At 60.1% G+C, this 15,176-nt stretch overlaps 1 protein-coding gene and 1 long non-coding RNA gene across 4 annotated transcripts; one reads left to right on the top strand and one right to left on the bottom strand.

The window, feature by feature from the left end:
• Positions 1–217: 217 nt before the first annotated feature.
• On the top strand, positions 218–2,972 carry LOC135576501 (uncharacterized). 2 transcript variants are annotated; one of them, XR_010468294.1, is made up of 2 exons: positions 218–358; positions 2,009–2,972. It is a non-coding gene; the product is annotated as an uncharacterized LOC135576501 (long non-coding RNA). The 2 variants fall into 2 exon arrangements; XR_010468295.1 differs by having other exon boundaries at positions 220–358; positions 1,765–2,972.
• Positions 2,973–6,635: 3,663 nt separating this feature from the next.
• On the bottom strand, positions 6,636–15,096 carry ARRDC2 (arrestin domain containing 2). Of its 2 annotated transcripts, none has more exons than XM_021291671.2 (8): positions 14,597–15,096; positions 9,798–9,864; positions 9,541–9,688; positions 9,269–9,371; positions 8,741–8,997; positions 8,304–8,463; positions 7,900–8,051; positions 6,636–7,809 (listed from the first exon to the last, which is right to left on the bottom strand). In XM_021291671.2, the coding sequence occupies exons 1-8, from the start codon at positions 14,859–14,861 to the stop codon at positions 7,756–7,758; spliced, it is 1,206 nt and encodes a 401-aa protein (XP_021147346.2). In that variant the 5' UTR covers positions 14,862–15,096; the 3' UTR covers positions 6,636–7,755. The 2 variants fall into 2 exon arrangements, with proteins under 2 accessions (XP_021147346.2, XP_005505536.1); XM_005505479.3 differs by lacking the exon at positions 14,597–15,096 and adding an exon at positions 10,980–14,293.
• Positions 15,097–15,176: the final 80 nt, after the last annotated feature.

Here is a 15,176-nt window from a genome sequence, read left to right as displayed (position 1 = left end):
ACACCTGTCCACAGTGACAGCCCCATCCCCACGCGTGTCCCGAGTTGCTCGGTGCCCTGCTGGGAACGCTGCAGAGCCCACGGGCAACGTGCTGGGGAAAACTAATTAAGTTTGCCTTGCCAATTAGTATGAGCGAGCAGCTTAGGACTTGCTAATTAGTTTAAATTTTACAGGACTGGTTTCCAAATGAGTCTGCGGGAGCCGCGCTCAGCCCAGTGACCCGAGCTGGGTGACATTCACAGCCAGGACGTGACCATCCCCCTGCTCCGCCGAACCCAGACGCGTCGCATCGGTGACACTGTTGCTGAGAACGGGCAACTCCTCACACCCATGGGGACCCTTCATGGGACAGCTCGGGGTAAGGAGCAAAAATCACAACGGGGGGAAAAAACCCCATCCCAGCACAGGGGGACAACAGATCTCCAAGACACCCCAAGCCATAGGGTGTCCTCAACTTCGGGGTCCCCCAGGCCAGCAGAGCAGCTGCCCGCACACATACCCCGACACCTTCCCGAGCAGCTAATTTAAGACCCCTCTGCCTTTTATTTTTAGCAGAGGACATCTCATTTTGTCCTGTGATGGTTTTTTTTTGTATTGCCTGATATGCCAACTATTTCTATCAGGCTGTTTACAGGCACCGGTGCCAGCGCCACCCGAACGCCAGGGGTGGAGGTGCCGGGGGCTGCGGCAGGTGCTGAGCATCCCTGCCCCAATGGGAGAAACCTCCTCCTATTCCCTCCCTATTTATTCCCACGGGGTCTTGGTGCCGTGTCCCCAAAATCAAAGAGCACCAGGGATTCGCAGGGGTGGATTTACCCCACACCACCTCTGAAAACTCAGTGCCGCATCCTGACAAAACCAATAGTGCAGCGGAAGGATGCTCAGAGCTCGGCGATGGGCTTTGGGCTCCTGGATTTCGGCGGATACGAGCTCAGGCACTGGAGGAAAACCACGAAGGGGTTTGCCACGGCCCCATAACCATCAGCTGCCGGGAGGGCCGAGCCGAGGTCCTTCCCTGTGGGTCTGGGTTGGGGTTTTGCTCCTAAATTAAGGAGTTTAACCTGTTTTTCAGCCCCAGGGAAACAGACCTGCCGAGCGAGAGCCGGGCTTTAGCACGGGCAGCGGAGAAGCTGCAACACTGCAGTCACTTCCCTCGTCTGTCTGTCCGTCCCTCTCCCAACCCCTTCCCTTGTCTGTCTGTCCCTTTGCAGCCCCCTTTCTCCCCCCCTAAACCCCAGCCTAGAGCACAGCCTGTGCCAGGCAGAGGTTTAAGCTCAGCCCAACCACAAAGGAGGAAGATTATTTGCTGGGCAAAAAGCCGACACTGCCACCTCCCACCCAGCGCCAGCAGCTCCTGGGGAGCTTAGGTGACCATTCAGGAGCTGCTTTCGCTTGATCTCTAAGCAAACTGAGCCAATCGGCAGGATTTCCTTATTATTACTTATTATTTAAGCAGAATTTAAAAGCTACGTCTCACAAGCCAGAAGGTGCATCCACCCCGCATTACAAAACCCCCCGGCCAGGGTGCCCGGCAGGGCTTCGGGGTGGGGAAATCTCAGAAAGCTTTTCCTTTTCCTCGCTAAAAGAAGTTTTTGGGGTTCTTCCAACCCCCAAATCCCTAACACAGGCATCGTAGGGTGAAGGGGCTGCAAGGGTCACAGCTGGACAGATACCCACAGCTGGACAGACACACACAACACCCACAGTTGGACAGACACACACATCACCCACAGCTGGCTGCAGCTGGGCTCTCTTGTTTTTCAGAGTCGCGGGGGTTTCAGCACCAACATTTCGCAACCGTGGGGTGTCCCGACAACCAACAACAACAATAACTTGACTCGGCGAGCGTGGCCGCCCCGCGCTCCAGCTCCTTCCTGCTGTTGTCAGGCGGAGCGCGCTGCGGCAGCCTCACCCGGGCCAGCGTTATTTCCAAAGCCCAGGGTGGAAAATGCCTCAAAGCAGCAGAAAAATGGAATATTGAGTTTTATTACTTTTTCCCTCCCTGCAGAAAGCCAGCGGGATGCTTCATTAAAACATCTTCTCCCTCTGCCCTGCATGAAACACCCAGGAAACGTTTTCTTTGTGCAGCGTTAATGTTGGGACGCTGCTCTCAGGGCCGGCCGCCCCGGGGCAGCTCAGCGCTGGCACGGTCAAGGCTTTCCAGGCTTTGGCAGCAGCAAAGCCACAGCTGCTGGTGGGTTTTTGTTGTTTTCCAACCAAAACCTTGTAATAATAATAAAAGAAATCATAAAGCGAGGGCGCCGGGAAGGGGCGGCCGCCCCCCCGGCTGTGGGGTGATGTGCAAGGACGGGACGCGGCTCCTTATCAGCACGCTTGGCAGCGGAGCCGGCCAGAGCTTTGCGGCATAAACATATTTTGCTGGTGTGGGCGGCCAGGGTTGAGCTAAGGACAGCCGGCTCGGTGGCAACCAGAAACACCCCCCGTGCCCCCCCAAAAACATGCCTTCTTGCAGCAAACCCCCACCTGCGCACACCAATCCTGGAGCAAACAACCAGCCCAGCCCCGCAGCAGTAAATACAGGAGCAACAGCAAACCCACCCCCAGCTCCGCTCCCCGGTGTTTACCGGCTCTTGGCAAATACATTGACTCTCCCTCATTTTTTCACACACAAACCTGCCGGTGAAGCAGAGCAAACCAGCTCAGGGTCCCCAGCTGTGACCATTGTCCCCACCACGGCCACCTCCAACCAGCCAGAACCCCCCAGCTATCGCTGCCTCCATCGCCGTGCTGGGATGTGCTGGCATTTACACAGCTGCTCAGCAGGAAAACCCTTCTCCCTGCCCCACCAAACCCTTGCATTTAAAAGTACCTGGGTGCAGGTTTGCTAACGAGGTTGGCAGTGGGAGGGGGGTAACTGCAAACTCCTGGGGACACTTTGAGATTGAGGAGCAGGTGGGGGGAGTGCTGACCCATCGCAGGAGCTGCCCTGGGGTGTGGGGGGACGGGGAGCAGTGACAGCCCAGCTGTGTCCCCACCGTCACCTGGGGCAGCCGCTGCTGAGGGTGGGGGTGCTGCTCATCCCCTCCCCGGTGCCGAGGTTTGAGATGCGGTGACAGTGTGCGCGATGCCACTGCGCGTGTCCCCCGATGCCGGCGTGCGGGCAGCAAACACGGCCAGGGTGGGGAGCGGCACTGGGGACAAAGTCCCATGGCACCGTGTTCCTTTGCACACCCATGTCACCCACAGATCGCAGCCTGTCCCTGGGTGCTGTCGCGGGAGCTCTGCCGCGTCCCCAGCACCGTCCCCACACTCTTGTTTGTGCACCAGAGCATCACGTGCTGCCGTCGGGTGACTTGGGAGGGGGGATTGTTTTTAAAGTGTTGTTGTTTTTCTGAACAAAGCCAAAATATTTGTGTCCCTGTGGCGACGGCTGCAGGCTGCCAAGCCTGGGACGTGGCACCGGGGTCCCAGTGGGTGCGGGGACACCCGGCTCTGTGGGGACGGGCCCTACTGGCACCCGGTGCCGGCAGCTCCGGCCCCCTGCACCGGCTCCACTGTTTATCCATAGACATGTTTGTGCGCAGCGCCCGGCCCCTTCCCGCTGCCAAACAACCAGAGAAAAGGCAAAAAGTCATAAAAATTTTCCATTGCCCGAGGGAGGGAGCGGCGACCGCGCAGCCCCACAGTGACGGACCCAGATGGGGAGGCAGCTGCGGGAAAAAACAAGGGGTTGGGCTTGATATAGTGAATAAAGGTCCCATGGCAAAGCCGGCACCGGTAGCACCACTGCCGTTGGGACTCATGGGGTGTCTCGGTGAGCACCGCGATGCCCGTTTGCGCTGCCGTGATGCTCCCAGGGGACACGACACATGGCACATCCAACACACCCAGGCGCCTGCTCCAGACCCCATCGTTCGGTGTAAACCGGCCCCGGTTTCACCGGTTTCCCCCACACCCGGAGGGGCTCACCGCCCGCACCGGCTTGGCCACGGCTCCGGGAAAGAGCTGCGATTCCTGTTGTGCCGTCGGGGAAAGCCCCAGCACAGGGATGTGGGGACTTTGCCTGCGGTTTCCGTGGGCGGCAGCGGCTCCGGCAAACGGGCGGCTGAGTCAGCGGGTGGAGGACGGGCTGCGGTGCCGCCCAGGCATGCCGGGGTGTGCGGCTCCTTCCCGGCATCCCGGCAAAGCTCCGTGGAGGGGGGACCCCCGGGATGCTGCAGGGACCAAAGCAAGGCCTGGTGCTCTGGGGGCAGCACGTGTGTCCCCAAGGTGCTCAGGGACCCGTAGCCAGTGCTCCCCAGCACCCATCAGAACCAACTCACTGCTCCCCAGCTTCAGACCCACTGCAACGATGCTGAATTTGGGGAGTGGACCGACCCCGTCGACAGAGCAGGCCATCCTCATTCGTGCAAAAGAATTCAGGTTTCTCATTACTGAGCACCCCCGCCTGCAAGCAGAGCGGCCCTGGATGCCCCTGCGGTGGGTTTTGGGGTGAGCTGCACCCCACGGGGCTCAGCCCAGCTGGGCTGGGGGACGGCAGCGCTTGTTTTGGGAGCTGGATGGGTGCCCGGCTGGGTGGCAGCAGCTGATCCTCGGCCATCGCGGGGCTGCACTGGCACCGGCACATTCTGTCCCTGCCAGCGCCGGGACGGCGCGAGTTTCGTGTGTCACCCCCCCACCGTACTGGCCCCCCGTCAGTGACCCCCGCCGGGGGTAACACAGCCACTGTGCCGGGACCCAGCATCTGATGGGGACAGAGGGACCTGGGGGGGAAGGAGCAGCTCCCCAAGTGCTGCAGAAAGGGGCTGCAGGGCCATGAGATGTAGGGGGGGGTCCCAGCACCCTGCAGCACCAAGAGCTGCTGAGGGGGGGGTCTCAGCACCCAGGGTCCCACATTTTAGGGACTGAACGCAAAAAGAGAGAGGAACAGAGCTGGGAGGGGGCTGATGTTTCCACACCCCCCCGCACGGAGCAGATTTTTGCCAGAGGGTCTGGGAAGCATTTTGCAAGGTGTGGGGCCAAGAGCTATAAATACCCCCGCACTGTAATTGCATAACCCAGCTCCTGCCCAGCACTGGTCCGCGTGCCGCCGGCACCACCGCACGTGGCACGGGGCCATCCCGGCTCAGCGGACCCAGGGACCCCCGAACACCCCCCGTGCCGATAACCAGGGGAACAGCACGGGCCGTTCGATATGGACTTTGGAGCGGGGGAAGATAAACAGCGGAAGGTTGGAGGGAGCAGCAGTGGTTGCGCAAGCGCTGCGGGAGGGTCTGCCCCTCGCCCCGGCTCCGAATATCCAGACAGGGTATTTTTAGCCCCTCGGGGTTCGGGAGCACAGCCCATCGCTGGCAGGAGCCCCAGCCCGGCTGTGCGCCCCCGGGTTGTGCTACTGTCCATCTGGACGGGAAAAACCTGGAGGCATTTGTGAGATATTCCTGGTGGAAAGATCCGTTCCACGTGGGGGGCAGGAGCGGTGCCCACCAGCATCAGGTTCCCGGCCCAGCATGGCCTGTCCCCATGGCTGTCACCGGCCCGGCGTGACGTGGTTTCCCAGAAAGGCTTGTTGGGATGGAGGGGGCGGCTCGGCGGCCTTTTCCCCCCTCCGTCCCTGGGAATAAGCGTCCCCTTGTGCGGTCGGGGCAGATGATCGGGCTCTGACCAGCAGCCCCCGGCCGTCGCCGCCGCTGGGCGTTTGCCAGCACAGAACGGCTCCTTGTGCCACGGCGGGGTGGCTGATCACAGGGTTTCCTTCGGAGGCATCTTTGTGCCTTTTGATGTCACCGAAAAGTCACGTAGCAGCGGCTACGGCGAGCAAATCCAGGCACGCATCTTCCCGAATGGGGATGCAAATAAACCCGCTGTGAGGCCGGTTAATCCTCTTCCGAGGAAGATTCCTGGGTACGGGCGGGACGCAGAGTGGAGAGCCGGTTTGAGTAAAGGCTGCAGGAGCAGGAGGCTCTTGCGGGCGAGGACGGGGATGAGTGATCTCACTGGGCTGTGGCCAAGCGCTGGGCCACCGGCAACACGTGTGCCGGGGCGGCCGCCGCGCCGAGTGGCTCAGAAACGATTAAATTAAAGGGGGGGAAGAGAAAAAACTATCACATGCCAGTGGCAATATCTTTAAAGAGCACAGTCTGTGGGAGACAGAAGTAAACCTGACTCAAGCCTGGCTTTGCACGTGCTGGAATCTGCTGTGCTCAGCAGGCGTGGGGCAGAGAAATCGCCTTAAAACCCCAAATCCCAGCCTGAGGAGCAGGTGAAGGAGCCTCCCTGCTCCTCCTGACCCTTCTGGGGAGCAGCCAGAGCCACGCTGGGATCCGGGGACGGAGAGGAGCGGGTTCGTCCTCCAACAGCCCTGATGCAGGAAACGAGGGTGGAAAAGATACCCCAGGAGCGATGCAGCGATGGCTCATGGCCCTGCGAGGTTTGCGCGGGAAAAAGGACAAACCCCCCCGGGGTGGTGGAGCCGGGGACACGGAGCATCGCAGCATCCCGGTGCGGCTGAGCCTCCCAGTCAATCCCAGTGCAGAGCGGGACGGGGCGTGGGATGGAGCGGGGTGTCCCCAGGGGGACGAAGCGAGGGGAAGGGACCTGCTGTGACACCCCAAGGGCCGCACGGCACTGGCAGAGCTGCCAGCAGGTCCAGCAGAATGAGAACAATAACAAATAAATTACAACATCCAGACAACGTCTGGGTTTAAAGAATTTATTTCAACCAAAAGTTCTCCGTACAAAAAGAACAACCAGAGACAAGAGTGGTCGCTACAAAAGTGTTCACAGATAGAAAAGTCACCTGAGCAATCCCGGCGAGCGGGGAGGGATTGTCTCAGCAAGGGAATGCAAAGGTCCTCAGCACCCACACTCTGCTCAGGCCCCAACGGGAGCCCATCCTGAGCAGGAACCTTGGCCACCAAGGACTCGTTTCAACTCCAACCTCCTGCCGGCAGCTGCGGTTGCCACCAGCCTCAGATCTGGCTTCCTTCTTATCTTCTTGGCCACTACGGCGATGCCAGAGCCGCGGCTCCAACACCCCGTGGCAGTACCGCGGTTCTTGGGATGGTTTCAGCCCCATCGCAGGGGAGGAACCAGAACATTGGGCAGGTTTGGTGCTGATGTCCAGGAACCAGCTTTCCTGTTCTTTGTAAACGGCACCAAAACGCCACCACAGATGGTAAATTCGTCCCTCGAGTCCTCTGCTCTGGTAACAGCCCCTGGAAGCCTTTACAGTTTGGGTAGAGCAGCTCGAACCATTCCCCACACGGGCAGCACCAGGCGCATGGCAAAGATTATCAGCAGTGGACAAAGTCTCTGCTTCATCTGGCCAGGAAAAAGGCCCTTTAGTGTCTGAGGGATCAGCAACCCCGGTGAGCGGCTGCAGAAGAGCTGCACCCGCGGCACCACGTGCGCGCACCGAGCGAGCGCAAAATGTTCTCCAGAAACCCTGAGAAAACCTCCAAGCTCCTGTTCCCCACGACAGGCGGCAAGGGGAGAGCGCTCCTGGCTCGTGCTCAACCTCCCCTGTTTTAACCCCAAAATCCTGGGGCGGTTATTAACCTTCCACGTCCTGTCCATCCACACACAGAGCTGCTCCACGTGTTCTCCTGCCACGCACGAGTCCACCCCAGCGCTCGGCATCGGTGCGCGGGGCAGTCACGCGGGAGCGGCTGGGGACAGCGAGCGGAGCCGGCGTCACGGCCACCACGGCCCCGTTTCCAGCCCGAAGCGCTGCCAGGGTGCCAGTTTCTATCCCAAGGGATCTCCACGCCATCAACCACATCCCGTGCGCTTATCTCAACAGGTCATGCAGCGTGGACGGATGTGATCTGAGGTGGGGTTTGGATCAACCTGCAAAGCCAAGTTCAGAGTTGAAAACCCCGGCGGCGGGAGCACCCCAGCCCTTTCCACCAGCTCTCCCAGCTCTGGAGGGTTTTTTACCTCTGAATACAGGGGAGGTGGTCGGAAGCGAAACTCCTGGATGTAGGCAAAGAAAGGACCTTCCAGGATGCTGCTGAGCTCGCTGCGGCACGGCGGAGCCAGGCTCTGCTCGGCATCCGAGCTGGACACCACCGACGAGTATTCGGGGGGAGCTGAAGGGAGAAGAGAGGCTTTAGGGAACAGGAAACACCCGCCACTAATGGGAGACACACAAGCTAAAAGGGTAAAAATCCATTCATTCCCAAATCTCCCCAGTTCCCAGTGAGGGAACACAGGACATGCAGCACCACAACCAGAAAATCAGTAAAAAAGCAAAAGCTGGTGCTGGAGGGAGAGGGTTGAGAACGCGCCCTGAGCCGAGCGGGGTGACCCAGGGGTTTTGTAGCACCCGGGCAGCCACTCACCCTCCGGCTGCTCCGGGATGCTGCTCAGCCAGTCCAGGTTGACGCTGTACTGGCTGCTGACGCTGGACGTGCGGCTCCCGAACGGGTGCAGCGGGATGGTTCCGATGACAAGCGGCAGCTCAAGGAGCAGCTTGGACGTCCCAGGAATATCCACACAAACCTTCAGAGGCAGGAAACAAGCAGGGAAGCTCAGCTGTTGGTGTTTTCCCACTCTGCAAGGGTGGGTATCACCCCAGAGCTGGCCGGGAGGGAATTCACAGCGGGATGCAAACGGAGAGGGAAATGCTCCTGCAGGAGCAGCAACAGGGAAAACACAACACCTCCCATAAGCCAGCCCCAAAAAACCTCTGCACCAGCCCAAAGCAAGCAGAACGAGCTGAGGTGGGAAGGGAGACACTGAGCTGAGCCCCAGTGATGCTCCCCATGCAGTCACTCACCTTCAGGGAATATTCCACCTGGATGATGCGGCACTGGAGGATGGAGGGACCCACCGGCGGGATCTTCAGCGCCCGCCCGTGCCACACCTCCCGCTTCCCCGCCGCGATGGTGTCCCCGACCATGCTGGTCACCACCGACTTCTTCTGCTTCTTGGTGCCGCGCGCGATGAAGGTCTGAGTCTGGATGATGGCCGCCTTGGGCACCACCGCTCGGCTGGTGCAGTTGTCGATCTCCGCAAAGATAGGGATGACCTCACCTACCGAAACAGACACACGTGTTGGAGGAGGAGGAGATGGAGCCCGGTCCTGCCTCAAGGAATTCCTGCATAATATCACCCAGGGCACACGATTTAATCCCCAGGAGCATGTCCCAAGGGGGCCAGTCACATCAGCTGTGCACACTTGAGCTCTCAGAGTGGATTTAATGCCAGAAATGAAGAGCTCGGCTCACAGTGACCCCACATCCCCTCCCACTGGTGTCGACCCCGGCGCCCGCAGAGGTTCAAGGGCACCAGCGCGTCGTCTCACCTGGGGTGTAGCCTTTCCGGTCAATCTTGGCGGTGACAGAAACCTGGCCGCGATTGCAGTACCAGGCACGAGCAAGTTTCTCCTTAGCACCTGCCTGGGGAGCCTGAAAAAAAAGGGACATATTTAAGCCATTTAGTTAAGAAAGGATGAAACTCAAAGCAAGCACCTCCCTGGCACTGAGAACATGCCAGGGAGCATCGGCAGCTTCTCAGGTATGTGATGCAAGATGCTGTCGCAATGCATTCAAGTTTGCGAAAATTCGGGGAGCTCACCAGCAGCGCCGGCGTGTTGATGTCGATGGGCTCGATCACAGTGAACTCCTTCTTCACCTTCCTCACCGTGGCCCAGGGCCTGCGCAGTTTGGCCTTCACCCAGTAGCGCACGCTGCCGTGCTTGCCCTCGAAGGAGGTGGCCAGGGTCCTGTGCCAGAAGCAAGGAGCGGTTTAGAAGGGCTTTGCTGAAAGAATCAATTTTGAGGCGCCCTGTGCCCTCCCCTTTGCGTTAAGGCAACAAAAAAGCACCGACTTACTCAGGGAGCTGGAAGGTGAAGGGGAACTCGTGCCTTCCCGCCTGCAGGACAGTGACCTCGCCGTTGTCTGTGGGCAGAACAGATTTAAGATGATCATCTCCCTCCTGCAGAACAAATCGGCGGTGGGGATATACAGCAAACGAGCAGCGGGACGGCACAGGGATATTTGAGCGCGGGTTAAGCTGCAGCAACACTAACAGAGCTGCAACATGAGAGCCGGGCACGTCCCACGGGTGCTCTCCACGTGTCTCTGGGCATGCATGACCCCGTGACACCCCTCCGGGAGCCGAAAAGCGCCCCTGGGAGGGCTCCATGTCACCCTGCAGCCACCCAGCAACAAGAGTCCAGAGACACCTGGCCAAGCCAGGAGCAGATGAGCCCCCCATGCCTCCCAGGTCTGCACCCCCGCACAGAGCAGCTGGGGCTGGAGGGGACATCTGGGGATCACACAGTCTGACCCCCCCGCTCACAGTAAAGTCCTGAACCTCTGCAGGAGTTCTCTAATGCTGCTTCCCTGCCCAGGAGCACCCACAGCAAAAGGGGAGCCCGGTCTCTAATCAGGGTGACCTAAAGAGGAAGAGGGTCTGGCTGAGCACCCCAGGGTGCACTCAGCATTTGGGGTGTCTGCAGGGAACCTATGCACCCCATCCCCAGAGTGCCCAGACCCTCAGGCACCCCACGCACCCAGATTTCAGCTGGTTGAGGTGTCCCACATACCCAGATTTCAGCTGGTTGGAGTGTCCTACACACCCAGCAACTGGGGTGTCCCACGCACCCAGATTTCAGCTGGTTGGGGTGGCATGCACCCAACAACCAGGGTGTCACACACCCCCGCATTTCAGCTGGTTGGGGTGTCCTTGGCACCCAGATTTCAACTGGTTGGGGTCCCACGCACCCAGATTTTAGCTAGTTGGGGCATCACGCACCCAGCAACCAGGGTGTCTTGAGCACCCAGATTTCAGCTGGTTGGGGTGTCCCACACACCCAGATTTCAGCCAGGCTGTCTCATGCACCCAGATTTCAACTGTTTGGGGTGTCTGGAGCACCACACACCATTATTTCACTTCCTGGGGTCTCCAGTGCACCCCTATCCCCACTCTCGGAGCCAACCGGAGCCCCCCGTGGCTGCCACCCCGAGCGGGTTGCCCTACGCGGGGGTGCCCCCCGGCGGGGTTACCGTACCTGGGGGTGCCAGCAGCGTGTCTCGGTGGTTGAGAAACTCCACCTGGTCGCTGTAGCTCTGGGTGTAGGCGGTGCTGGAGCCGGCGCTGCGGGACTCGGTCCAGTGCACGCAGGCAGCGCCCATCGCCCGCAGGCTCAGGGCGCCGAGTCGCGCCGGGGCCGCCAGTTCCAGCACCACTCGGCCCGTCACCGCCTGCCCGGGGCTGAAAGCCACCGGTCCGTCCCTCTCCGCACCCTCCAGCATCAGCAAGAAGCGTTTAACGCGATCGAAGATCATGGTGGGAACGCGCACGGAGCCGCCGCCGCCCGCCCCCGCTTTAAGTGGCCGGCGCGCCCGGGGGCGGCCCCGGGGGGGCGGGACGGGACGGGACGGGGCGGCGCGGCCTCAGCGGGAGCTGCAAAACAAGGCAGGGAGCATGTGCGGGCCGATCCCCGCCTCTGCGGGGCTGCCCGGGGGGTGTGTGGGGGTGCGTGTCCCAACCCCGCGTGGGTCCCCGCCCCGCGTGGGTCCCCAGGCGCCCCGGAGCGCGGGTGCCCACGGGGACGTGTCGCGGAGCACACGGGTGACAGAGGCGAGCGCTGACATGGAGAACCCGCTGTGTGTTGCTCAGCGCCCCCCAAAACCCTCCTGCCAGCTCCCGTCCCATCCTTGGGATTGTGGCACCGGCCAAAATCCACGTTCCCAGGGTGAAATCTCGGGGTCTCTCCCCCGGAGCCGCAGCCCCTTTTGTTCCAGCCCCCGTGGGCGAGGGCGAGGGCTGTGGCGCACACGGATCCGCATCCTTCCCGTCCCAAGACGCGTTCCCGGGGTCAGAAGGAGCCGTGGCTGGATCTGGGCTCCTCGCACAGCGCGGCCGGGCCAAGTGGTGACGAAGGGAAAGCGGTCTGGGACACGGCTTCACTTATTTCTAAGAAACCAAGAACTGGCTCCTATTCAGCTTGTGCAATTGTGGAGCGAGCGACACATCTTCCCTCTGCCTCGTTAACCAGGCGAGCACTGGTTTTCCACCAGCTCGTACTGGGGTTTGTGTGGTGCTGCTCTGAAACCCAGCGACCCATTGCACCGCCATGGCACGGGGACTCGCTCCGGCAGCAGCGTCAGCCGGGTTAAAAGCATAAACACCGGGAAGTGGTGATTCTCAGTGTGGACATTGGTGTTAGCAGCACCCTGAGATGTCATAAAAGGGAGGAGAAAGGGGTCTAGGCCCCCTCTGAAAGAGTTAATATGGCTTTGGAAACTCCCAGTTCAATCACGATTGTCGCGTTTGCAGAGCACCAGAGCTCAGCAGCCCAGGCGCGGGCTGGGGATAAGACAAAACAGGCATTAAAAATGTTATTCAGCCAAAATTTCTGAGGATTTTTGCGAGTCGCTCCCAGCCGTGCTGGGCAGGACCTGCTGTGCTGAGCTGGGTTGATCTGGGCCACCGAAAATGAGCTGGGTTGGAGCCTTGAGGAGCTTTCGGCGTCTCCAAGGGCTAACTGGAATTGTCTGCCTCCTTCCCCAAGGGAAGGGAACCGTGGTTTATTTTCTGTGCACGACTATTTGCAGCCACAAGCAAATATGAATCATCGCAAATCCTGCAAAGGGAGCCTGACAACAAGAAGGGAAAGAAGGAAGGGAGGCATGTCACAGTGAACGGGTGACAGCAGCGCCAGGAAGGCGCCCGGTGTCCCCACCGCGGTGCACGTGACATTAGAGGTGGTGGGGGTCTCGAGAGGGGCTGGAGGCTTGGCTGGGCTGAGGCAGCTCCATCCCGAGCTTGGCATCTTCCTCCCGCTCCCGCCTGTCAGCACACGGCCCGTGACTCAGCCGTCGCCCACGGATGAGGATCTGTGCAAACCTTCCTCCCGTATCTTGGGTGTCCCCAGCCACCCCTCGCTGCCTCCGTGCGGGTGGAAAGCCCCTCTGTGACCTCTTTTGGGACCCCAACGCCGGGCGGGGGTCCCTCCTCCAGACACGGCAGCTGTGGGACCACAGCCAAGGCTTTTTCATTCAAGAACACTCCTGGACGCCCAGACCCAGCTAAAACCCAGGCCAGGCTCAGTGCAGGAAAGATCTCCAACTCTTCAGCCCCACCTAGAGTCTGGCCAGGCTTAAGCCGGTCCTAACAGGAGCTGAACATCCAGCCCAGCCCTTCTCCTTCCCTGCCGCGCTTGCTGGGACCTGGTGGCTTCTCCCCACTGACCCTGCAGCCACATGAGTGTCCCTGGAAAACCAAAAAGAGGGGGACACAGCAGGTGACAAGGAGAGTCAGCAGCTCTGCACTGAGCCGGCGTGGGGACAAGGCGGGACAACACGCAGCCTCGCACAGGCGCGCGCTCCCAGCTTGAGGAATAATTCCATCCCTGCCAGGCCTGTGAGTGTTGCCTGTGTATGGGGATTATGGAGCCGATCAAGGGCCGACCCATGGTGGGACAAGAGCCCCGATGTGCTCGTAGCCCACGTGCTGTAACTATCCATTCAAATAAAATGGTTTCTAGGTGTTGGCCTCTCCCCAGGGTCGGACACCCGGCCGTGCTGCGAGACCTTGCGACAGAAGGAATCGTGGCACTAAAAGTGCTTCTGTTCCCTCAGGCTCTCTTGCATCACCTTGTGCTGAACAATCCAGGGTCTCCCCTGCCTCTGCTCATTAAACCTCCATCCTTCCCTCTCTTCCTGCCCCCCGTTTAATGTGGTTACACAATATGTGTTTAAATATGCCACACATCATTCTTTCACCCTTTTTCTTGTCTGGCGGGGCAGCACCCCAGTGCCAGCGCTCACCGCCCTGCCAGGAAACCGCAGATAAAGCCCCGGGCCCGGCTGCGGGGAGAGCAGAAGGCAGAGCTGTTATCTCGCCTGGCTTCCCTCCTCTGCGCTGCCTCGTTACCATGACAAACCCTGCCGTTTTTAAACCCCACGCAGGCACCGTTCGTCTCATCAAGAAGCAACAAGAAGGGAGCAGTCGCAGGGACTTTGGGATGACAGCACGTTTTCAGGTGGCTCATATCAGGAGGGTTCTCCGTCACTGACACTATGAAATGTCCTCAGCATCAGTGAAGTCCTCGGGCCACCGTCGGGGCTGAGCACTGTGTCACAGGCGAGAACAAGGTCACCAGGAAAAGAAAAGCCACAGAGCCATGACTGTAATCACTGGAAAGGGGGATAAAAGACACGCTTTCATGAGACCAAACGGAGTTAATGAGAGGATGGGCAGCTGAGATGTCCCATATCCCTCAGCTCTGGATCATTTCATCCCAGCCACACAAAGAACTCAAGTGCCTTGTCCTCTCGCAGTGGATCTAAGCAGCACGCCAGCGGGGCACGCGGTCCCAGCACCAGGAAACCAAAAACCAATATTTACTGACCTACTAAGTGCTCTTTCCACACTTGCGAACAGATGCTTCTATTTGCGCTTCCCCGTGCAAACAGAACAAAAGCCACAACTCTTTTGTGCTCTACTGGCCTCGAATTTGCAAGCAACCTCCTAGAAACCAGCAGAAGAGGAGAAGGTGTCCAAGAGGGACAACCCTGCTTGGGTGGACAAGCACCCACCAGGGCAGAGGGTCACCCAGAGGGGATTCCAGCAGCCCAGGGGGTCCTGGAGCAGAGAAGCACCCCCGTGCCGCAGCCTTACCGGGGATGAGCTGGCAGCGGCGGTGCAGGAAGGTCTGGTAGGCGGTGTAGTCCCGGTAGACGGTGTTGAGCCCCACGCTGTGGCTCTCCAGCCAGTGCGCGGTGGCGCGGCCGCGAGCGTGCACCTCCAGCGCCCGCAGCCGCAGCGTGCCGCGCAGCTCCAGCCGCACGCGGCCGCGCAGCAGCTCCCCGCTGCCGTACGCGCCCCACGCTCTGTCGGTGTCCAGCTCCACCGACAAGCTCCGCACGCGGCCCAGGGGCTGCATCGCTGCTGTCCCTGTGCCTGCAGCCCCGCCTGGGCTGGGGTGAGCGGGACAAGCAGCTCTGCAGCCCTCCAGGGAGGGGAGGGAAGAGCAAAGGCTACACTGAGATCCCCTAATTTATCCCTGCCCCAAACTGGCCCAACCCCACAGGCCTAATCATCGACATGGTTGGACTGAGACCCTGTTTTGCAGCGGTGCTTTAGCATTGACCTCACATTGTTGTGCTGAGGATGGGGCCAGGGAGACGAGTGACGTGTTTTTAAACCCGTCGAGAAATAACGTGACTTCAACTTATCTCCAAGTCACAGACGCTGTTGA

The sequence above is a fragment of the Columba livia genome, chromosome 27 (genome assembly GCF_036013475.1).
Source record: "Columba livia isolate bColLiv1 breed racing homer chromosome 27, bColLiv1.pat.W.v2, whole genome shotgun sequence".
Lineage (NCBI taxonomy): Eukaryota > Metazoa > Chordata > Aves > Columbiformes > Columbidae > Columba > Columba livia.
The sequence above is the reverse complement of the archived record's forward strand: the minus strand, read 5'-3'. Positions and strand labels throughout refer to the sequence as shown.

Excerpts from the sequence above, each read along its gene's own strand:
- ARRDC2 (XM_005505479.3), bottom strand. The coding sequence starts at position 11,256 with ATGATCTTCGATCGCGTTAAACGCTTCTTGCTGATGCTGGAGGGTGCG. Across the intron at positions 8,998-9,268 it reads CCGGAAAGGCTACACCCCAG|GTGAGGTCATCCCTATCTTT; the intron begins GTGAGACGACGC and ends CTGTTTCGGTAG. Across the intron at positions 7,810-7,899 it reads CACCTCCCCTGTATTCAGAG|GTTGATCCAAACCCCACCTC; the intron begins GTAAAAAACCCT and ends TTGGCTTTGCAG.